This window comes from Pecten maximus, chromosome 11, assembly GCF_902652985.1.
Source record: "Pecten maximus chromosome 11, xPecMax1.1, whole genome shotgun sequence".
NCBI lineage: Eukaryota > Metazoa > Mollusca > Bivalvia > Pectinida > Pectinidae > Pecten > Pecten maximus.
Window position 1 is genome coordinate 4,733,046 of NC_047025.1, and position 25,335 is coordinate 4,758,380.

Genomic DNA, 25,335 nt, shown 5'->3' on the forward strand with positions numbered 1-25,335 from the left:
AAATAATGAATAAAAAACTGCACCCTTCTGGGACTTTTTCTTAGTATGGTGCAGGAAAAAGTACAGAAATAGTATAGAAATCTAAAATAGAAGTTTGGAAAAATCAGGATAGACGTCAGCATATGTAGAAATATTGAAGGTGAATTCACAGTTTCCATATCTGCATTACATGTAGCGGTTTTTATACAGGATTATGTGGGTATCAAGTTTCTACAACAGATCAACTACTTTATCAGGGGACTGACAAGGCCCAGGGGGCCTCTTGTTTTGTATTAAATTATGTTGTGGTGTATATCTACTTTTAGAAGTACTTGTCCAGACTAAATTAGTCTGAGTGTTTAGTGTTTTCCTTGCAATTTATACATGGATATTTATATTAAGCAGATTTAATTTGTAATATAGTAGTATGTTTTTGAATGGCAATTAATGCTAAAACTGGAAATTACGTATGAGTCATAATCAAGAAAACAGAAAATAACTGTCCCTCCAGATGTTTTTCAGTTTTGAACTTGACAGGATCAGGTATGGACGTTATCAACATTTATCATTTTTACACATCATGATGGTGATTGTGTGAGGCTATAAGACTTTATACTGCTGTTGTACTTGGGTCGTTATTTGAAAGTGCCATTCAAAAAATCTTGTGAAGGCTGGTAGATATTTATTCTAGATTTCCTGTGGCCAATCTTTATTTTTATTGATTTAATTACTAGTTAATTGTAAGTGTAGAAACATTGTTTTTTGATTGTTTGTTTGTTTATGATGTGTGCAATAGGCAATATATGATAGATCATGTGACTCTGTAAAGTAAAACCCCCATTACACTCATTCATGTTCCGGCTATGTCCAACAACGTCACAATGACAACTCAAAATCGGGAAGTTCTTCTGAACCTTGTTCTGATTCCAAGACAACAGGTTCTACTTGATGCACAAGCTGCATTTTGATGCTGAAGAGGCGAAGGAATAGAGGACAGCCTAGGCTTCGACTTTCCAGATTTCCCCAGTGGTATAGTTGTTTATAGACTGTTGATGTGGACACGAGGACACTTGCAGGATGAATGAAAAAATAAAATGTCAGGACATACTTATTTTTGAATTGGAAGAACGTTTTGAAAACGTAGTAGGTGCATGGTACATGCGTAGAAACATCTTTTTACGGCCGTAATAAGAATGTTGCGAGAACATGTTAGGCGTGGTATCATGCATGTGGTAAGGAATTGGTTTAAACATGTTGGATGCAGAAGGACCTTATCAGAGTCCTAATGATAATGTAATATTAACTTTAATAGGTAGATAATTATCCATTTTAACCACGTCCCAACTGTGTTTCTCGAAATTTTCAGGACACATTGGGAACTTTGTGGTCTATGTCCGAGTGTGATGGGGGCTTAACATATTGGTTTGTATGTGTAAATATGGTTTGAAAGCACATTATAGAAAATTGTGGAGTTAATCATGCAAAATGTGTAATAGACTGATAGCTGGATAGCGATCCATGGCAATTTATAGAAAGATCTGTAACAGTTACTAAAACCTTGTTATACCATCACCATCTGTACAGTAAAACCTTGTTATACTGCCATCATTTGTACAGTAAAACCTTGTTATACTGCCACCATTTGTACAGTAAAACATTGTTATACTGGCATAATTTGTCAGTAAAACCTTGTTATACTGCCACCATTTGTACAGTAAAACCTTGTTATACTGGCACCATTTGTACAGTAAAACCTTGTTATACTGCCATCATTTGTCAGTAAAACCTTGTTATACTGCCACCATTTGTCAGTAAAACCTTGTTATACTGCCACCATTTGTACAGTAAAACCTTGTTACACTGTCACAATCTGTACAGTAAAACCTTGTTATACTGTCACCATTTGTCAGTAAAACCTTGTTATACTGCCACCATTGTACAGTAAAACCTTGTTATACTGCCACCATTTGTACAGTAAAACCTTGTTATACTGCCATCATTTGTACAGTAAAACCTTGTTATACTGCCATCATTTGTACAGTAAAACCTTGTTATACTGCCGCCATTATACAGTAAAACCCTGTTATACTGCCACTATTTGTACAGTAAAACCTTGTTATACTGCCACTATTTGTCATTAAAACCTTGTTATACTGCCACTATTTGTCATTAAAACCCTGTTATACTGCCGCCATTATACAGTAAAACCTTGTTATACTGTCACCATTTGTACAGTAAAACCTTCTTATACTGTCACCATTATACAGTAAAACCCTGTTATACTGCCACCATTATACAGTAAAACCTTGTTATACTGCCATCATTTGTACAATAAAACCTTGTTATACTGTCACCATTATACAGTAAAACCCTGTTATACTGCCGCCATTTGTCAGTAAAACCTTGTTATACTGCCACTATTTGTACAGTAAAACCTTGTTATACTGCCACTATTTGTACAGTAAACCTTGTTATACTGCCGCCATTATACAGTAAAACCCTGTTATACTGCCACCATTGTACAGTAAAACCTTGTTATACTGCCACCATTTGTACAGTAAAACCTTGTTATATTGCCACCATTTCTCAGTTGAACCTGGTTATACTGCCACTATTGTAGTTAAACCGTGTTATACTGCCACTATTTGTACAGTAAAACCTTGTTATACTGTAACTATTTGTCAAAGTCCATGGAAGGGTATAAAAGAATATTGAAAAAGTGCAATGGATGGAAGTATGTTATGTCAAAGTTTTAATTATGTTTCACAGAACTATACCGCTAGAGTTATAAAGTATCTTTCTGTGTAGTTAATATTGTGTTCAATACATGAGACTAGTCAAATAATGAGTGAAAATCAGCGAAGATATGGAATCTCATCTCATACTAGGAGCTTTTACAAAATTAATGTTGCTTTTAAGTCTTAAGGGCATATGGTGCCTAAAATAATATGCTGGAAGTGGGTGTTAGAGTTATCTCTCTTTGAGTATTGGGATAAATTCCTGTAGTGTCCCCATTAACTTTTACCTTTCAACAATCAGGGAAGATAATAATGTAACAGTTTTTATATGAGAATGAATATGATCGCACAAATCACAGAGATAGTTCAGAGTGGCAAATGGTATTGTGCTAGCATGAATTTGGTAGATATGTACACGTTTTTTTATTGGATAACTTAAATAAATATTTTCCTACAAACACTTAACTGTGTAATAGTCTTGTGTGTGTGGTTTTTATTTGTCCCCCCCCCCCCCCCCCCCCCCCCCCATGTTCCCGCCATTTTATTGGGCGGGGGTGGGGGTGATGTGTTAAACATGTCCGTCTATCCTGTCCAGTTGCACCCCTTTGGTCACCTTTGACCTTATTGCAAGGAACACGTTCTCGAAGTTATATCTTGAGAACTCATTGTTCACATTACCGTCATGATGTAACACCAAGTTCTACACGTGCTCCAGTTCTGGGGGTCATCAGCCAAGGTTCAAGGGTCACGTTTAACCCCAGATTAATGGGACAATTGCAACGTGTCCTGTCTTGTTCCAAATTAGTGCCATTCCTCGAGAGCCCCTCAACAGATTTGGTTCATAACTTCACATTGATATAGCATAGCATCAAGTCCTTGTGTAGGAGCGAGGGCATTCATATCTTGCCGACATTTTCTAGTTCTCGTGAGATTTATAAGTATTTAACATCAATGATTTAATTAAACTTGTCTTTATCTTTTTTGCTTTAACGCTATTACACCTTTAAATCTTTAGATTTCACTACATTCCTGAAAAATATGGCCGCGCGCACGAGACATCGATCTTGCAACTTTCGCTCCACCTCCTCGGGGAATTTTCTCTTAACAAATAAAAATAATACCAGAATATTTATTTCCTTCAAGGTTGTTTTGGATCGAAAATTCAACACAAATTCGTTGTTATTATCATGAAATACGAAATCTCCCAACACGCGAAACTCTGAAACACGTCTGATACGCCATGGCTGAACGACTGCACAATGCTACACTTCAACCGTGGGTATCCGGCGATGGTCGCATACTGCAGTAGCCGAATGAAAATACGTGTATACTTTTATTTCAAATGCCATTTTCTCTATAGGTGTTGCAATACATAAACTACAATTGATAAACACCATATTTTCTATGTGAAACATTTACTTTAATTGTTTGACAGCAAGATTGTTGAAAAATTCTTTAATGTGCATTTTCAATATAAATGTAGTCAGAATGACGTCATTTCCTACAGCGTTATGTCATGCGCATTTTGAGGTTTACCTTAGCAGTCGTAGAAGTTTAGTTTTTACTTGCAATTGAGTGACTTATACAGAAAGAATTGACACTAAAAAAGGATAATGCGATGTAAGTTTTGCTCACTGGCGCGTGACATTCCCGCAGCTAAAACGAAATATTCGATATGTCATCATTGGGTCGTAAATTGCCCTGTGCGTGCACTTATGTACAGTCATATAAGTATGTATTATTACCTCTGCCTGTACATCGTAACAAGGGTGAAGTATGTAATATACATCAGCGGTGGTGAAGGACACATATATGTATATACTCTCTTCAAATACGTCTCTGATCTAACGAAATCAAACAGAATAAGATATTCTTTTTAGTAGCAATAACAGTTTAATCTACAAAGGGAAGAGATTTATTTATTGGGAATTTTCCAACTTTGATGTTCTCTTCCAAATATATCATAGATTTATTGATTTTTTATTTATTGCATTAGATTTTACCTTTGGGGGCACCTGCCATAGGTTACAAACCTGATCTTGAGAGTAACTCGATATCTTGAACTTTTAATAGAAGTCAGTTCAATCGGAACCCCTCGTCATTTCCTGACGGAGGCGAGGTGTTCCGATTGAAGTAAGTTGTTAGTCTGGTTCATATTAAGATCACAGGCACAAGTCGCACTGTTATATGGTCATAATAGTAAGATTTGTCTACATAGCAGCGATAGCATTCAAGTTTATAGGGAAATAAATTGTGACAAGGACCTGTGCTTGTATCAGTACATATGATGCGGCCACATTTTTTTTAGAACTGGATATATTGATACCTGTTCAAATACGAAACTATCGAACGTTGAAAGTTAAAGATTCGCGCCCTCCGACTTTTTGCTCACCTGATCGCGCCAGCAATGTAGTCCTTAGATTGAGTACTCTTTTTTTATATAAAATAGTAGCTTTAAAATTTTCACGAATACATCAAATTTAATATTAATTAAAAAGTTTGGGTTAGAATCCATCATCGATACAAATGGCCAAAATAATTGCGATTATTCGCATAAAAGCAGCAGACTTATCACCTCAATCAAATTCCTCCGCGAACTCAATTCTTGTGAACGTGCTCATCAGTTCGTGGTTGTTTTTATGTCTAACGTACTCTTGTTAATTAATTTTTTTTATATTAAAAAGAAGAAAAAAGTAATGAAATATCGTGTAGTATACAAACGCACTCTGGGTAGATAAACATGATTGGTTTCAGTAACTCGATGTGGACCCTCTTTGTACATTTGTTTAGTACAATAAACAAATAGAAATCCGCCGTAATTTGCATATCTGATCGACGAATGGCTGTTCTGAAGTCGTCACAGATGAATGTCCGTCAGGGGTAGACTACCACAAATATAATTCGATTAGTTTAAGTGATGAATTGATGATCAAAAGAATACATGTTCTGTTGGGAATTACACTCGATCGAAATTAGAAGGCCCTATTCTGTGTGTAATGGACATAACCAGCGTGTCACCAATATATTCCAAAATGGACATTTCATCCCTTGAAATATAACATGGTGTCGGTCTGCGTGGTATCTCGCTGTCGCCAAAATGCTATATAGATTTTGACAATAACTGTCCAACAGTGTTTCGATAATCTACCTTTTCAATCGTCAGATGGGAAACGTAATTACGACACGGGACGCGGGTGATCTATTAATTGACAAGCACGTGCTGTATATACTGACGTCACTGACTGTCATCAGTGGAATTGGATGTAGATTTCCTGCCCGCTGATATCCTCCCAGGGGGGTCTATATAAGGATATTTTCCGGTAGTATATTGCCTCGCTGATGTATAACCAGCTATCGTTTACACAGGTAGGCCGTCCCTACCCCGGACTAGTTACAGGTATGCTACGATAGCATAAGGTTTATGTAATTGTCGATAGCGAGCTATCATCCACTGCCGAAATTTAACCTATTTTACTACTAAGACGAGTTATGCTGCCGGTGATCGTAGGCGGGCTTACACACAGGAACAACAACGACAGTTTGATGAGTGTTGTAATCCATAATTGGAAGCACCTATCGTACTGACAGTATCTTTGGAGTATTTACTCAATTTATTACGTGAAAGATTAGCCTATGCCTGAGTCAACTTCCAATAAGAAGAAATATAGCCGTGATTCTGTTCCTGCGAACCACTGGGCAAGGAGATACAGGATGATCACAAGCATTGATGATTTGAAGTCCTTGCGATTTTGGAAGGCTGTTGGTGCCGAGTTTCTCGGGACTTTGTTACTAGTAATTGTAGGATGTGGATCTTGTGTTGCTTGGGATGCTGATAATAAAGTTGTCCAAATCGCCTTCTGTTTTGGACTCAGTGTCGCCACAATTGTCTGGAGTATCGGTCATGTAAGCGGGGGACATATAAACCCGGCGGTCACGTGTGCATTCTTCATCACGCGCCAAATAAGCTTGGCACGTGCAGTTCTCTACATAGTAGTCCAATGTTTGGGTGCAATAATTGGAGCTGGGTTGTTGAAGGGAATGACACCCACCCGCCGCCAGGACAGTTTGGGTGCCACCGTGCCGCACAATGACGTCGATGGTGGCAAAGCTTTTGGAATTGAATTTTTTATCACTTTTATCTTGATCTTTACCATTTTTGCGACATGTGACAAAAAACGTAAGGATCTTGGTGGCTCCTTTCCCCTGTCCATCGGCCTGTCTGTTACCATGTGTCACCTGTTTGCGGTAAGTATGCTATGCATGTAGGTTAACCATGTTTACGTAAATATCAATATTTACGGTATATGACTTCATAACATCACGTCTGTAATATAACTAGAAGTTTTACCCCATTTTTAGATTATCGCCATCTTACTCTGAGAATGATTTAGCGCGCTCTGTGACGTCACGTTTTATTAATTATCAATTAGTAATGTATAATATACCCGAGAAAAATATTAAATCACTTCTGAATATCTTAGAGATAGTTTTTCAACCTTACAAGATAATTCTAAACCCATTAGTTGGACATTCCTGTATCCCACACTATAGTTAGTAAAATATTCCTTTATCCGGATCTTCCGTTATTCCGAATGTTCCATTATTCCGGATATTTCTTTTATACGGATATTTTACATCCGATCGAATGACAAGTTATACGTCATATAACGCATTTACTAGATTTCCATATAAGGCGTGAATTATTTCATTGTTTTATATCTAAATTCACTCAAAATGACAATATTACGATGACGTATATGTCCCTGACAGTTTGTGCCGTATCGTTAGCCGGCATGCTGTTGTTAAGATTAAGTGGAATTCCCGGATTGAAATGTATCTTACGGCACGACCCTTTTATCTTTACCCTACAATACAGGACATATTGTATAGTGAATTTATCAGTGAAGAATTCACTTATGATATCGACCACTTCCTGTGGGGAATAAACTATACACAGCCTGAAAGCAATTCTTATATAACAGAGTTTATGTCGGGTGATCGATTGTAAAACGAGTGAAATACATTTCATACAACATGTAGTGTCCTTCACCTTGACCTGTACCCGTAATCAAAGTAAATACAGTGTGATAATGAACGATAATAAGTCGACCGTCGTGGTTAAAATGTTTCCTTTTCTGTATTCCATTTGCCTGGTATCTTGATGGGTTCGTGATTCTTGTATTAAAAAAAAAAGTACGATTATTCTTGTATTTCCTTTTCGTGGTGCCTGAATGACTCCAATAGGTTTGATTTCTCTTTGGCTCCATTTCCCCAAAGTTTCCAGTATTTCTTTGTCTCCTGAGTTTCCACGTTGTTTTGATGTCCCCTCAGTTCCTGTTGTTGTCCTACCTTCTGTTTTGGTGTCTCCTCAGTCCCTGTTGTTGTCCTACTTTCTGTTTTGGTGTCTCCTCAGTTCCTGTTGTTGTCCTACTTTCTGTTTTGGTGTCTCCTCAGTCCCTGTTGTTGCCCTACCTTCTGTTTTGTTGTCTCCTCAGTCCCTGTTGTTGTCCTACCTTCTGTTTTGGTGTCTCCTCAGTTCCTGTTGTTGTCCTACCTTCTGTTTTGATGTCTCCTTAGTCCCTGTTGTTGTCCTACTTTCTGTTTTGGTGTCTCCTCAGTCCCTGTTGTTGTCCTACTTTCTGTTTTGGTGTCTCCTCAGTTCCTGTTGTTGTCCTACCTTCTGTTTTGTTGTCTCCTCAGTCCCTGTTGTTGTCCTACCTTCTGTTTTGTTGTCTCCTCAGTCCCTGTTGTTGTCCTACCTTCTGTTTTGGCGTCTCCTCAGTTCCTGTTGTTGTCCTACCTTCTGTTTTGATGTCTCCTTAGTCCCTGTTGTTGTCCTACTTTCTGTTTTGGTGTCTCCTCAGTTGTTGTTATATACCTCAACATTCTCGTTGTTTCCTTGTATCTTGTTGTTTTCGTTTCCGAATGACACGTATTCAAAACAACACTGTTGATGTTTTGTGGTTTGTGGAATCTGCACCTAATATTGTTTTTTTTTAATTAGACTTTAAAAAGCCAGGAATGTTTCTGTGCACTAGACGTGCACAATTCATGGGCAGGTGTTTAATGGGACAGAACCGTTCACATCTCCTGTAATGCATATTCAAATTGTCCTCATGAATAATTCATACAGAGGCAATAAAAGCGTATTGTTAAAATTTCAAAATTGTAATTTTGTTACGAAGTAATTTTCTTTTTTTCATGACTCGCCTCAGAAAGGTCATGAATTGCAATACCTGTAGTAGTTTATATCTATATACCTCATGTTCAGGTGTATCATTTGTACAGGTACATAGATCTGACACGTGATAATTATCTACATCAATGTTTGTAGCCATACTATAGGGTTAAAAGATGGAGTGTGGCGATGATAATATGCCTATCTAATGGGTATGTTGTTGAGTTTGTCAGAATTTTAACTAAAACAGCTAAAATGTACATCCAACAAATACACACACACACACACACGCACCCTCACACACACACACACACACACACACACACATATATATATATATATATATACATGCTCCTTATGTGTATGTGTATAATTACATATGTGTATTCACGCGTTGCATGACCTGTGACACGACGTTTTTTCATGTTATTCTCTGCATCTATAATCTTAACTTCATTAAAAAAAATAGTTAAGGGATGAAAATATAAAATGTTGGTATCTATCAGAAAGGGGAGACTTAAAACGACATCAGTAAGCGTCACCAATAAAGGGTACATATACAATAATTGTGTAAGAAAACTTAAGATATGTAGATTTAGAAATATTCACTAAGATAACCAGACTAAAATAGTTGGTCAAAGAAATACGGACTTAGAAATTTAGATTAAAAGATGTAGATAAGGACCAAGAGAAGAAATATGGACTGAGAGATACATATTAAGAAATAGCGACTTAGAGTTCAGATTAAGAGATATGGACTAAGAAATGCAGATTAAGAGATACATATTAAGAAATAGCGACTTAGAGTTCAGATTAAGAGATATGGACTAAGAAATGCAGATTAAGAGATACATATTAAGAAATAGCGACTTAGAGTTCAGATTAAGAGATATGGACTAAAAAATGCAGATTAAGAGATACATATTAAGATATTCAAATAAGATATACAGATTGAGAGATACTGACTAAGAGATACATATTAAGAGATACAGACTAAGAGATACGGACTAAAAGATACAGACTAAGAGATACAGACTAAGAGATACGGACTAAAAGATACAGATTAAGAGATACAGACTAAAAGATACAGATTAAGAGATACAGACTAAGAAATGCAGATTAAGAGATACAGATTGAGAGATACTGACTAAGAGATACAGACTAAGAGATACAGATTAAGAGATACATACTAAGAGATACAGATTAAGAGATACATATTAAGAGATACGGACTAAGAGATACATATTAAGAGATACGGACTAAGAGATACAGATTTAGAGATACGGACTAAGAGATACAGATTTAGAGATACGGACAAAGAGATATAGATTAAGAGATACGGACTAGGAGATATAGACGAAGATATATTGACGAAGTGATACAGATTAAGATATATTGACTAAGAGATTTAGGTTAGGAGATGTACTCAGAGATGCATAGTATAGGATATAGACTAAGTGATGTAGTTTAAGAAATAAAGCTTTAGATGTTTATATTCAGAGTTATTGATTAACAAACTCACTGGAATAAAACAATTCCCGGCAATTTCCGAATTCTACCGGATTTTGTCGAAATGTTCAGCCGAATGATATCATTCCATAGTCCCGATAACTGGAACTATTCGATATCCTTGTCCTTTAAGACAACAACTTTACAGTTAAACCCAACCGCAGTTAAAGTCTAAACAAACACTTGGATAAAAAAAAAGACAGTTCGTGTCTTAAATTGGCTTGATGTACCAGGACACTGATCTGGTTCGGAGATAATGATAAGATAGCGTTATGGGATGGTATGATAATGTTTTTGAAAAATACAGTTTAGGCCTTTTGCCTACCGCTCTCTATGGATTTCTCTGAAGGCACCTACTTACTGTTAGGCCTACTGCTATTGGTTATCACTAAATGTAGTTAACTATAGCATGTATATGTAGCTTATGGAGTATATATTTTTCAAATTAGAAACAAGAAATGTCTGTTATGTGTAGAAACATTTAATTCTCACCTTTTAGAGGAAATGAAATATGAATAAATGTGTGTATACCTGATGATTTTACAAACTCATACTGTCGAGTACAAAAATATCAGAGGTCATGGTCAATGTGTAATCTGCGTACAGTTTTATTTACCTACACTGAAACACCCGGAGAATGCGGTCACAGGTAAACACACTGCGGTCACAGGTAAACACACTGTCTCAGAATCTGCCGGTATCGTTAACAGTCTATCAGTAAGATATCATTTTATAATTCTAAGTGTTTCACCATCTGACGTTCGATGTCACATTGAATAAAATAAATCAAGTTTATCATGTCAATAGCTTGATTGAATCCGTTTAATCGTGTCACTTTTGATGGACTGAATCTAATTTATTGTGTCACTTAATATTGATTAAGTCCGGTGTATCGTGTTACCTTAGATTGAATTACAAATGTAGTCCGGTTTATCGTCTCACTTTTGATTGATTATGTCCGGTTAATCGTGTCACTTTAGATTGATTAAGTCCGGTTAATCGTGTCATTTTAGAAAGACTAAGTCCGGTTTATCGTGTCACATTATATTGACTAAGTCCGGTTTATCGTGTCACTTTGATTGATTGAATCCGGTTTATCGCGTCACTTTTGATGGACTGAATCTAATTTATTGTGTCACTTAATATTGATTAAGTCTGGCTTTATCGTGTCACTTTAGATTAACCTAGTCCGGTTTACGATGTCATTTTCGATTGACTAAGTCTGGCTTTATCGTGCCACTTTAGATTGACTTAATCCGGTTGATCGTGCCACTTTAGATTGATTAAATCCGGTTTATCGCGCCACTTTAGATTGATTAAGTCCGGTTTATCGTGCCGCCATCGAGTGATCAAGTCCGGTTTATAGTGTTACTTTCGATTGAATAAGTCCGGTTATCGTGTCACTTTAGATTGCATTAATCCAGTTATCGTGTCACTTAAGATTGATTACGTCCGGTTGATCTTGCCACCATCGAGTGATCAAGCCCGGTTTATAGTGTTACTTTCGATTGAATAAGTCCGGTTATCGTGTCACTTTAGATTGCATTAATCCGGTTATCGTGTCACTTAAGATTGATTAAGTCCGGTTGATCTTGCCACCATCGAGTGATTAAGCCCGGTTGATCGTCTCACTTTAGATTGACTAAATCCGGTTAATCGTCTCACTTTGATTGATTAAGTCCAGTGTACCGTGCCACATTAGCTTGATTAACCGGATTTGTTTTGTGAGTTTTCTTTTTTTGTTTTTTGTTTTTTGTTTTTGTTTTTGTTTTCTCAAGGTTGTGATAATGTTAGTTTTGATAATATTTTACTCTCGTTTTTAACCACGAAATTCTATCCCACATTGATATAGACTAACCACGAAATGATAATCTAGTCTACAGCTATTTAGCCGAGTCATCGTTTATTTCTAGTATCTTAATAAGAAATCTACAGAAAAACATCTGTGGCCTGTAACTAAACTGTGTAGTTATCATACTGTGACGATGTCAGCTTTGTGAAATATATTTAGTGTCTCTTAATTACTTACAATTCTCGACCTATTTTGTTCCGGTAGGACGAATTTTAAAATACTAAGTAGGTTATCATTCATCTACGAGGTAGGCACAATTGTCTAATTGACAATATTAGGTATTTTTACTTAAAAGACAAATTTCCCTGACAATTACTGCATGATGTATTCAATCATAACATATCGATTTGATAAGAATCTCCGTCTCAAAATGACCCTGGCTGTTTACGGGGCGATAAGCACAGCAAACAAAGAAACAAACCATACGTTGTTTTGTTGTTGTTGTTGTTGTTGTTGTTGTTTTTTAAGAAGTCTTAGGGATAGATATTTTTTTACCCATTCTGTCTCTTATAAGTGGGTATTATGTTAATGGATTCTTCGATGCACTTTGCAATGTCAATAAACATCAACAAACCCCAGTTTGAAGAAATAACAGACTTGAATTATTTTAAGAGTCGACCAATATTAGGCACCAGTAGAATCGGAGTCGGAGTTGCGAGATGTCCAGGATTGCAAATCGGAGATCTTTCTTGGGGCAGATTATCCATACTCGCCCGTAAGGCTGTTTATACATTAGTGTTTTACGCTTGTGTCTTAACTCTTGTTTACATTTTTGTTTACCTTTGTTTACATTCGTTTTAATTTGATTGGGATGATGATAATAATCTCTTACCGTCCTCCAACAACTATGAAAACTATATTCAACAAAACCCGCTTTCGTTTGTTCATCTTCCTATACCGGTTTTTTTTTTATTCCCTGTTGATAGTGGTACCGATGTTCCATGGTGTTAGGGCAACTGTAAACAGCCCATACAAACAAAGTGAATCCCTGATATGCTGTAAAACCACACTTTATCCAACTATCGCCGTGGGCAGGCTTGTACACTCAACACCAGATGTACCGTCCCGGACAGCTGATAGACTCCCTTTGTAGCATGGCAATATATTTTAGCAGTCATCTACCTAGCGCTTTTAGCCATATTGCATGGCAGTGTTGCCCAGAGGAGCTTTTCCTGTCCGAAAAAGGGTTATGTTAAGTAGAATGTCATTGTGATCTCTGGTTGATGACAAGGTGACCTTGCAAATGCGACATTCAGGGGACCACGATTGCTCAATCGGTTAGATCACAGGCGTCTGCTTCTGGTTAGTATTGATGAAAAAAATATATATTAGCCCCTACTCCTGCTCTATCAACAGCCCTACTAAATATATAATTGTCGACCAATCAGATCTACTTCCGTTCCACAGTCGATGCATCATGGATTTTAAGTGTAACATCTTGTTGATATAGTATGAGTAGGGTCTAATATTTTTTTCTATCAATACTAACCAGAAGCTGACGCCTGTGGCTAGAGCGACCGTCACGTTACCCCAGGTGCGTGGTTCGACGCCCCCCTACCCGAGAAAATGAGAAAACGCACCGGTCTGTGCTGTCATGGTTGTGTCTTTGGGCAAGACACTACTTGCTCTGGACGGCATATGACAGGCCTCCCGTATGTTGTTCGTTAAGGTAGTCACCAAAGGAGACTCCGCCTCAAAATGACCCTGGCTGTTTACGGGGAGATAAACCCCAGCAAACAAATAAACAACATGCAGTTAGGATATTTGCACAACTTCATCGACCTATCAGAGTATAATTTGTCGACATCAAATCTTAAGAGGCTCGTTTGTAATACTTCAACGGATCGCCCGAAAAACACGCAAAGCATTGGCACCATTCATAACAAATTAACTTTAGATACAGCAGAGTCAAATGAATTGCACTACATCATACAGCTACATATTCATTCTTCTGGGACGCGTCAGTAATGCTAAGGGCATAAATTTATCATAGGAGCGACCAAAGACTTGAAATATGTCAAAACCAATGTCAAAATTTTGATTGGGAACGCAAAAACCCATATAACTTCAATAACAAATTTTAAATTAATTTGATAAAATTTTAATATTGGGTTTCCAAAGAATGCTAAGTATATGTGTAAATTCTTAACCTTATCACTGTTCAAATCAAGTGACTTCATCAAGGAGTTTTTATGCAGCTCTACTGACCAATCAAAAACGGCGTAACAATCGACGACATCCTACGTGATGTTAGCGTAAACGAACATACATTTTTTTAACCAATGCAGTTGTTTTAGAATAAGATTAATTTATTACTCTTCACAAATATGCTCCCGTTGAAACTGCATGTTTAAGCGTTTGGAGTTCAGATTGTGAATGTTTGGTCCGGTCTTACAGCAGACTAATTAAGGTTTAATTAAGGTTTACTGATTAATTGAATCATTGTAGTCCCTGTCTTTATATCTCATTCTCATCTTTATTATTCTAGTTTTGAGTTTTATTTTTTAATTATTCTTGGAATACGCACATACGTTGTTGTTGTTGTTGTTGTTGTTGTTGTTGTTGTTGTTGTTGTTTCTTTGGCTGAAGCGATAATATATTACATCATTGTTAATCTAAGATTGGAGAAATTTGGGGTTTTGTACAATTTTGGGAATAACTGAATATCTCGTGTTTTTCAGATCCAGTTCACAGGAGCCAGCATGAACACTGCCCGTAGTTTCGGACCCGCGGTTGTCATGGGGATTTGGGATAAACACTGGGTATGTTTGAAAAGCAAAGTCATAAAAATAGAAATGGGAATAATGTCATTAATTATTCCTTTGATTCTATATTTGTCTCACATTTCGACGATTAAGTACCTACAGGTGCAGGAATCCGTCGAGGTTAGCCGAATTATATTTGTTTAGACTAGTTCCTTCCACTAGGTGTCTATTCTCCACCAGGGTGCGCTCCGCTCACAACGGCTATATCGTGTTGGTGTGTTGGCGCACTGGCGTGTTGGCGCATTGGCGCTTTGGTGCCTTCGTAATAGAGACCAACCAACCAATTGTTTTCCCATAGACTTTAGTGTTAACGTTTTGGAGTATTTCATTCAAATTCTTGAATTCAATATGACAATTATTGTTTATAACAAAAGTTTAGGGTCTTATATAACACCTAATCAAAAAAAAAAAAGTTGGGTCCTTCAGCTCAAATTTTCTCCAGGGTAGCCATTTTGAAAATGGGTGAATTTCGCAGTAAAAATTCTCAAAAATCTTAAATGTTTACCTGTTAATTATTATTACCTGAACTTTTGGGAAAAAATCAATCGGACTTACGAAATTAATATCAACATTTCTTATTGATAGTTACCTATCAGGCTACATATCTATTTTCTCGCTTCATAACATACTGGCCAATCAGTGGCTGCCAGACATTTTATCCTTGGCTCAACTTTCTATACACAGGGGCTGTTTCAAAAATCTATTTTTTCAATTGGTTGGTTGTTCCCTAAAGTTGGCGCTTTGGTTTGTTGGTGCTTTGTCTTGGTTCAAAAACGCGACAAGACGACACTCTATAAACAAATCTTTCCCAGAGTGCATTGCGGTTCCCTTCCTATGACGGGAACCGCAATGCATTTTGGGAGACCTTGTATATAAACTGCACCAGAGCGCAAACACAAGAGGGTGTAGCGTATAGAATGGAGGAAGCCGAGTAGGGTACCAGTCAAGTATTTGTTTGGCGATAGAGAACCCGGCGTGTAACATATATTCTATTCGGAACTCTCGAATTTGATTTACAGATCCCGAGTTCCGAATGAGGCATGATCCATTCTTAACTGCGTAACAAAATAACTACGCCCAATGAAGGGCGAAATTGATAAAAAAAAAAACACTCGTTTTAGTTTAGAACCATATCCATTGATTTGATCCATATACACATCCAAGCATCTGTTGTATTCTGATGTGGAATACGGGCTGGAGGTCTGGAAAAGTTTTTTGCACATTACACATGAAAGGCATTTAACAATATTGGAAACTTTGAATTCACACACTCCATAATGCTAATTAGAACATCAAGCAGTCGTTATTCCGAAAATCATCATTTCAGTACACTGCGAGAGTGTTCTTCATATCATTCTGAATACGACGGACCTCCATGGCTAAAAGTGTTCTCTGCACTGCAACAACTATACTTCCAGAATAGTCATACATTTTTTATCGTGTGTCCAACGAATTAATAAGCATTTGAGATAATACCAATTTGTCTGCAATGACACCATTTTAAAGCAAAATCTTCCCATCTTTCCATACGTTTCGCAAGAGGAAAACAGGTTTAGTTTAAAGAACAAGTACGAAAACCTAAGTCGGCCCGTTTCCGACAAATTCGTCCTAACATTCGTCATTGTTTGGTGGGGATTTTGTTTGAATTTCTTTATACTTCCAGTATCAAGATTTTTTTCTGAAACATGTTCAAAGTTATGAATTTTATCGATCTTACATAAGAGAATTTTTTTTTTTTTTTTTTTTTTTTTAAATTAAGTCCATGACATGTCCGCTGAAGTAAACATATTTTTAACAAGATATATCTTTAAACAAGAAATATCTTTAAAAAAGATAAACGGCATAGTTTTAATGCTGGTGGTTATAATGTAAAACTACTGGTGAAATAAATTAATGAACTACATTTTAATTAATAAATACGCAGTTTCAGCACGGATAACAAAATTATATCAGTTTGAATCATTTTTGGTGATAATAGGACTGCAAATGTGTCATTTGAATAGATGCATCCACTTATTCAGCTTGCATTCAATTTAAAAGGGACATCACGATAAACGTTGCAATTTTCACTGAATGTGTTTCTGTGCTGTCCCAATGTTCACAGTAAATCCCTATGTCCAGCTTGACCACTCGATTTAGTTTGGGAATCCCCCTCTTAATTAAGCGCGGAAATTATTTTTAAATTATTACGTGACTGTTTTGAAATCGTGGCAACACAAACAGACGATAGTTTACAAGGCGATATCTATATTCCGTCTGGGTTAGTTGGATAACGATATTATACAGTGGTTTAAATGTTAAATAACACGTTCTGTATATATTACGGCACACATATTTATGTGTACATAAATGTAAACACTGTTCATATAGTATAGTGACAGTAGCGATGTACTGGTACAGACTGTGTAAATATTACCGAGCTTGTGGAACTATTACAGAGTTTGTGTTAATATTACATAGTTTGTGTAAATATTACCGAGATTGTCATGACCTACTATCAAACAATCAAGCAGAATACGAGCGGCGTCCGTATTACTGCTGTTTCCATGTTTGAACTGTTACAGTCTATTGTACTGCTTCTCAAGTTTAATTCTAGGATTGTGTTTGACCCATTTTCCTATTATTCTCTTCATTGCGGAAGCTGTTATCGTTTCCAACCGCAGTCGATTCACAATGGAAGCCATTTTTGTTTCCATGTGTTTTAGTTTGTTGTGCGCATGCGTTTATCGTATATGTCACAAAATTTGCATATTCAGAGTGATAACCTTTTAATAATTGATAATTGATGTTTTTATGTACATACATCATCAAATTCGAATGGTTATTGTTCAGAAGGTTATTTTTTAAAAGATATACCCAATAATATGATAGAAAATACAAAATAAATATTGGTTTACCGTGAGGTCCCTTTAACTTTGTTTCGTTTTAAACTGTATATCTGCATTTTGCATTGACCGCTACATTGACCAATCACGTACTTCATCTTGACAGAAACGCCACCTGTCGCGTCATATCCGGGGCCAAAACAAAATTAGACGGCTATGCCGAAAAAGATAAACGGCATAGTTTTAATGCTGGTGGTTTTAATGTAAAACTGCTGGTGAAATTTATCAACGAACTATGCCTTTCAGCACTGAAAACAAAATTATATCAGTTTGAATCATTTTTGGTGAATAAATATACATCCACTTATTCAGCATGCATTCAATCTTAATTTTGTTTCGTCTTTAACTGTAGATTTGCATTTTGCATTTACCGCTACATTGACCAATCACATCCTTCATCTTGACCAGTAACGCCACCTGTCGCGTCATATCCGGGGCCAAAAGAATATTATACGGCTATGCCGAAAAAGTTGCGTTCAAGCTTCCCTTGCCATGGTTATTTTGATAATTGAAACATGACGTATTTTATATGGAAAGTGGGATGTGTTTCACAGTCTAGTGGATTATCTACTACAGACGAAAAGTAATCAAACCCTCCGTAACAATGGCCGGCTTGACTGATCTCTGTAAATTAATGAGCAGACGATTTTGTCCCGCGATATTACAATCGACTTGATACTGTCAGTTTACGAATACATAGAGGAACATTGGGGGTTTAAGTACTGTTCGCATTTTTTTTTTTTACTTTGCATTTTCTATTTTTAGAATAATTGCCCTTAAAGCATAACAGTATTCAACTACAATTGATGTTATATATCATTATTCAACTCCGATATATGTTATTGGATATACTATTTAATGTGATATTTATTTATCGAGAGTCCCTTAAAAGGGCCTCTTAGTTTCAGCCAGTGCAGATAGGGAAATTGATCGCGTAGAAATATATTTCATATCAATTTGCGTTACACCAATAAAACTATCACGCTGTGGAACTTTTCATCGCTTGTTAATATAACTCGATGGTGATGATGATGATGAAAATGATGAATATAATGATAACATAGAACTTAATCAATTAAGGCCTGAGAATAAAAGGCAAACCCAATCGGAACAGAGAGTTAACTTTATTACTTTTAATTGTGTAAAACACAGCATCAAATCCGTCAGGCAAGATTCTCTTCAGAACAGATTTACGAAATAAACAACAGCTCTGTGGTCATCGCAATTGTTTTATTTTCGGGCTTTTACGTTGAAAACAAATTATCATACATCACAGCTGCCATTATTTTGTGCAATATGTCTGATCCACATGAGCTTTATTTGTTCCCCTGAAACATGCTTTTTACGGGTTTTTTTTTTTATGTTTTGCCGAAATTAAAAGGTAGCTTAACAAATTAGATGTCAAAATCAAGACCCATGGATAGCCATGATACATATTAACAATTTGTCAATTTACTTCTGTTTAATTGCAACAGAATAGTGATTTTTAATCTGGATAAATATCACTTGATATACTATTTACATGAACCTTAAATCTAAGAACAATATAGAGGAATAATTTGGCCACTCAAGAGGCATGACTCAAATCTGCCAAAATATCGTCATTTTAGTAAACAAACTGTCCATCCCTTGATAGATACAATTGCAATGTAGATATGATTTTACTGTTCTTAAGAAAGTGTTAATAGTTTATTGGAATAGTTTACTTGAATTATTTATTCATTTGATGATCTATAGCCATAATGATTTTTTAAAAATTATATCTTCATTTATATTCATTTAACTCTCTCTCTCTCTCTCTCTCTCTCTCTCTCTCTCTCTCTCTCTCTCTCTCTCTCTCTCAAATATGTAAATAAAATATATGTCATCTTGTAAAAATAAATGTATTATATGTATGTAAAATTATTAAAGGGCTTAATATAAATTTGATAACTTGTGCCCAATTCCCATGTATATATTAAGATACAATAAAATATGTTTAAATCAAATAAAGAAAGTGTTTTTTCAAATGGACGATTTACAATGTACATTTTTGTAAATATTGTAAGCTAGGTTCTAAGTCTGCATTTTGTCTTTCTATATTTTTTTGCCCTGGTTCCATTTATATGTGTAAGTTTGCAACACCATATTTATGTGAGATATATATTATTTTCGTGGACCTAAATGTACAGTCTTTTAATTGTTGTCATTCAACAAATTTTGGTGACCCTGGCATTGACGCATATATATATAGAGATTTACCAGCCGATGCCCTCCTGTCAAGTAATTTTTGTTCATAAATTGTACATTAGACCATGCCACTTCCCAAATTCTTTATAAATGTTAAAAAAAATATAATAAATAGTCTCTATTTACGTATGATAATAGAAACATATCTGAGATTTGATACCCGGTCAATTGCGTTTATTAAATTTTATATCAACGCTTTGAATACTCAGATACTCCACAGTTTCCCGCTGACCCACATTCTTATTTGTAAAAATACACGATCCCTTGTTGCACGCCGCGATAAAACACATTCCACAGTGGGAGCAATGTGTTGTAGATGTCATAAATATATCTTGATAAGACATTTATACATATTACTGATGTTCATTTCAGGTTTATTGGTTAGCCCCGCCCCTGGGAGCATGCTGTGCCGCTCTTCTCTACGACAACGTGTTTTCCATGAATGCGTCACTTGAAAAGGCACGTGGATTCCTTCTGTCCAGTGACTACGATCACGAGGACTTTCCCGCCAAACGTAAAAAGGTCAAGGTGATTCACGAAGAAGCGGAAGAACAACTCAATGTCGACATGAATCAGAAAACATCGGAAACAGCTTAAGCGTAACCATGGAAGCGTATCCGAGTCATATTCTTGATTATGGCAATACTGATATTGGAATCATAGGTAGCTTTTAAAAGTTTTTAACGAGAGTGGTTTCCCTTTAAAATCACGTTGACAGGTTGGCAATTGATCGACACTTCCGGTAATTTTCGGAAATCAACTCCAGAGAAGTTACGAGTAGTACTAACCAGTCACAGATTACTAACAATGTTAAGCTTGGACGAAAGTTAATGTAAGTAAGTTGTCTCCCCTTGTAGACGATAATGATACATGTCGACACGCCGATATCATAGAACATTTTCCTTTCACTAAAATATACACAGCGGAATGAATCTGATGAGGGAGGACAGCAAACTTTTTGAAATGGCGGTTCCCGGAAGTATTTCTAATCGTATCCTGTTGTCACACCGAGTGTTTACATAGAGTTGGTACTGTATACAAATCGGCGTTAAGGAGTGTTGGGCTGACTTGATAAAGATGTAAATCGGCGTTAAGGAGTGTTGGGCTGAGTTGATAAAGATGTAAATCGACGTTAAGGAGTGTTGGGCTGAGTTGATAAAGATGTAAATCGGTGTTAAGGAGTGTTGGGCTGAGTTGATAAAGATGTAAATCGACGTTAAGGAGTGTTGGGCTGAGTTGATAAATATGTAAATCGGCGTTAAGGAGTGTTGGGCTGAGTTGATAAAGATGTAAATCGGCGTTAAGGAGTGTTGGGCTGAGTTGGTAAAAAATTGTGAATCGATGTTATCGAGTTTTGGATTAATTTGATGAAAATAGAAATTGGCAACAAGGAAATTTGAATCGTTTTGAAAAAGATGTACATGTAAATTGACGTTAAGGAGTTTTATGCTGATTTGTAAAAAGATTTAAATCGGCGTTAAAGGAATTTTGTGCTGATTTGATAAAGATAGAAATTGGCATCAAGGAAATTTGAATTGGATTGGAAAAGGTGTACATGTAAAAGGCAATGTTAAAGGAGTTTTTTGCTGAATTGGTAAAGATGTAAATTGGCGTAGAGGAGTTTGTGTTGATTCTATAAAGATGTAAACTAGCATTAAGGAGTTTGTGCTGGTTTGATAAAGATGTAAATCGGGGTTAAGGAGTTTTGTGTTGATTTGATAAAGATGTAAATTGGCGTTAAGGAGTTTTAAGCAGATTTGAGGAGATGTAATTTGGTATTTAGAAGTTTTGAGGAGATGTAAATCGGTGTTAAGGATTTTTGTGCTGATTTGATAAAGATGTAAATCTGTTTCTTTTATATTTTGTCTTGTTGAAAAAAAGTGCATTTATAGGGAATATCGGATGACACCCGGGGGGCCATATCGATGTATTTCCTTGTTGAACAAAATACATTTTTCAGTGATTTTTTTTTACGTTTTCTGTTAAAGTCACCTATTCATAGTTAGAAACACGTGTTTGTAGGTAACACGTGTATCTATAAATACAACGTGTGTATCACAAGTATCACGTCTTTAAATATTCTGTATGAATGTAAACATCTATTTGTACCACGTGATATAACCACATGCTTGTAACACATGTACCACGTGTTTGTATAAAATATCTAGAACGTGTTTGTAAAATGTATCACGTGATATTTACCACGTATATGTAATAACTACCACGTGATTGCATTATATATATATCGTGGTTGTAATATGTACCACGTGAACGCAATATGTATCACGTGGTTGTAATGTAATATGTACCACGTGATATATACCACGTAGTTGTTATATGTATCACGGATTTGTAATATGACAAATTAGTATAAACCAAATTTGGCGGCATCAATATCTAATCTGATTACAACACGCTCTAAGTATTTGAGAGTTACTTCCCTTTAAGCTAAGTTTTATGTTGATAAGCACTTGCGATGTTTGTTCTTTTCTGCCTGTGATCTGTATATCATTGTATGGATTTAATTATGATAATTAAATTAATTACTAAAAATGTTAATTATGAAATTTTTAGAAAGTAGCGATATAATATAGATCAACCGTTCTTATGTTAGATATGCCTCCCCGGTTTGCTATTACTACGATATATATAAGACCCCGTATATTTCAACGTTTGAATACCTGTTTTTGATCCCTGGAGTATGTAAGTGTATATGTATTCACACTGTATTGTAATGTATAATACTCTGTTCAAAATTTATTGATTGTAATGAATATTCATTAACTTAACTGTTGTACACTTCGTTTGCATTTACCAATGGATATGAATATTCATAAGTTAGCTGCTGTACACTTCGTTTTCTTTTTTCAACTACTATGAATATTCATAAGTTAGCTGTTGTACACTTCATTTTCTACTTTCAATTCATATGAATATCTTTGAGATATCTGTTGTACACGCCATGTTACTTGATCTATTGATATGAATATTCATTAGGTTGATGTATGTCTGTATAAATTGATCTTATTAAAGTAATTCTGTTGATACTCTCTCATGTGTTATTTTAACATGTCATCAAATTTGTCCAATTTATACTTGACGCTGTATTTAAACGATTTGTGAAAGAACAGGAAAAACACATTCCTTTGAATGCCCTGACATGAATCGAACCTGGTCACCGGCGTGATAAGCCACGCCTCTTCTGAGTGACAGAGACTGCATTTAACACTATTTTACACATAATATATTATTTCTCTCAAAATTAAATCTTATTAAAATAAAATAAAAAGCATTGTAATAAGGAAAACAAATAAACATAAACATTATGATGTGGAAGGTCATGCTGACATTTAAATTTTACACTCCTTTTTATCTGGTTATGAATCGTAAAATTTGTCAAAATTTGAGAGTTGCTTTAAAATCAGGGTCTAATTCAATCGTATTTTTGTTTATTTCTAAAGACTTTTTCATGTTACCCTACTCTCAAATTCTATTCAATGTCTGTTTGAATTATAAATCGCATTTAATGTTGCAATACTTATATTGTACGTAAGTCAAACTTATAACATATTCGTGTAATAGGAAGGACTAACGGAAAATACCTTGCCCGCGCTGGGACTCGACCTAGTGACCTCTCGCTCTCCAGACAAAACCTTCTACCACTTGGGCTAATCTCTCCACTTTTACACTCGAATAAATCATATATGTAACACGCATATATTGAATGTGTACGGTACGTTGGTATTTAAAATACAAGTACTGTGTGGTTTTGGTTTATTTAGTTTAACGTCATATAAACAGCCAGGGTCATTTATGAACATGCCATCTTTTGGAGGCGTAGGAAAGCCGGAGAAAAAACACCCGCCTACAGTCAGTACCTGGCAACTGCCCCACCTGGGTTTCGAACTCGCAACCCAGAGTTGAAGGTCTAGTGATAAAATGTCGGGACACCTTAAAAACTCGGCCACCGCGTTGTGGAACAGCCAATGAAAACCGAGCTCGACTACAGATAAATAAATACCTGTCCTTCGTCAGAGGTATGCAGATAATTAAGTGTTATCACGATTTGGGAACAAAATATTCAGATACCGTCTGTGAGGTGACAGGGTGCCCGTGATAGGGAAAAAAGGACAATGGCCGAGAGATATTAAACTAAGTCGATAAACACGTTATTATCGCGAGCGTAGGAGTTTTCTAGGAGGTTCTCGCTGATACCATCCAAACATTTCTCAGACGAGGTTATTTTACGATTTAAGGAACACATACGATAATATAAATAGGGTTAATTTAAGCATTGATGTCATTTTTTGTTTGTTTCATCGGGGTATGAAAAAAAATTGTTTGCAAACTGTATAAATCCGCGTAGCGGTTTGTTTGTTTGTTTGTATTTGTTTAGCGTCCTATTAACAGCCAGGGTCATTTAAGGACGTGCCAAGTTTTGGAGGTGGAGGAAAGCCGGAGTACCCGGAGAAAAACCACCGGCCTACGGTCAGTACCTGGCAACTGCCCCACGTAGGTTTCGAACTCGCAACCCAGAGGTGGAGGGCTAGTGATAAAGTGTCGGTACACCCCCGCGTAGCGGATTCTTACAGAAGTTTGCAAATAATTTTTTTTCATACCCCTATGAAACTAAAAAAATAACGCTTATAATTTATTTTTGAAAATTATTTTCTAAGTTACATGTTTTATGTACAATTTTACTGGTTTTATATGGGATTCTTTATCTCAAATCAATACCCAACGTCAATTGTCGTATTGTGACGTCACATTTTTATCGCGCTATTCTCGGAATTTTTTTCATTTAAGCATTTATGTCATTTTTTTTTTAGTTTCATCGGGGTATGAAACAAATTTTGCTTACAAACTCTATGAATCCGCTCACATTTTTCGCGCCATTCTCGGATTTTTTTTCATAGTGGGAAACCGCGTTCTGCGTACAAACAATGGAAAATTAATTATTAACTAATGGTTTGGTTTACTTTGTTTAACGTCCTATTAACAGTCAGTGTCATATCTAATGGAACAGCTCTAACGAATAATTGTGTTGCTTGATACAACATATATAGCGTATATATATAACACTAAGGAGACCATATTTCGCGCGGTTGACTACAAGAAATTAGCGCGAAATACTTTTCTCTAATAGTTCGCCTAATAGTTGGTACACCTGTAGCAGCATGAATGGTCGGATTGAAAATTT

General features: G+C 36.1%; 1 protein-coding gene across 1 annotated transcript; it reads left to right on the top strand.

Moving 5' to 3' along the window:
• The first annotated feature begins 6,063 nt into the window (after positions 1-6,063).
• On the top strand, positions 6,064-23,180 carry LOC117337617 (aquaporin-4-like). The gene is made up of 3 exons (XM_033898681.1): positions 6,064-6,962; positions 14,938-15,018; positions 20,508-23,180. The coding sequence occupies exons 1-3, from the start codon at positions 6,351-6,353 to the stop codon at positions 20,730-20,732; spliced, it is 918 nt and encodes a 305-aa protein (XP_033754572.1). The 5' UTR covers positions 6,064-6,350; the 3' UTR covers positions 20,733-23,180.
• The last annotated feature ends 2,155 nt before the right edge of the window (positions 23,181-25,335 follow it).

Coding starts and splice junctions, on each gene's coding strand:
- LOC117337617 (XM_033898681.1), top strand. CDS start 6,351: ATGCCTGAGTCAACTTCCAATAAGAAGAAATATAGCCGTGATTCTGTT. Junction 6,963..14,937: donor CCATGTGTCACCTGTTTGCG/GTAAGTATGCTA, acceptor CGTGTTTTTCAG/ATCCAGTTCACAGGAGCCAG. Junction 15,019..20,507: donor GGATTTGGGATAAACACTGG/GTATGTTTGAAA, acceptor TGTTCATTTCAG/GTTTATTGGTTAGCCCCGCC.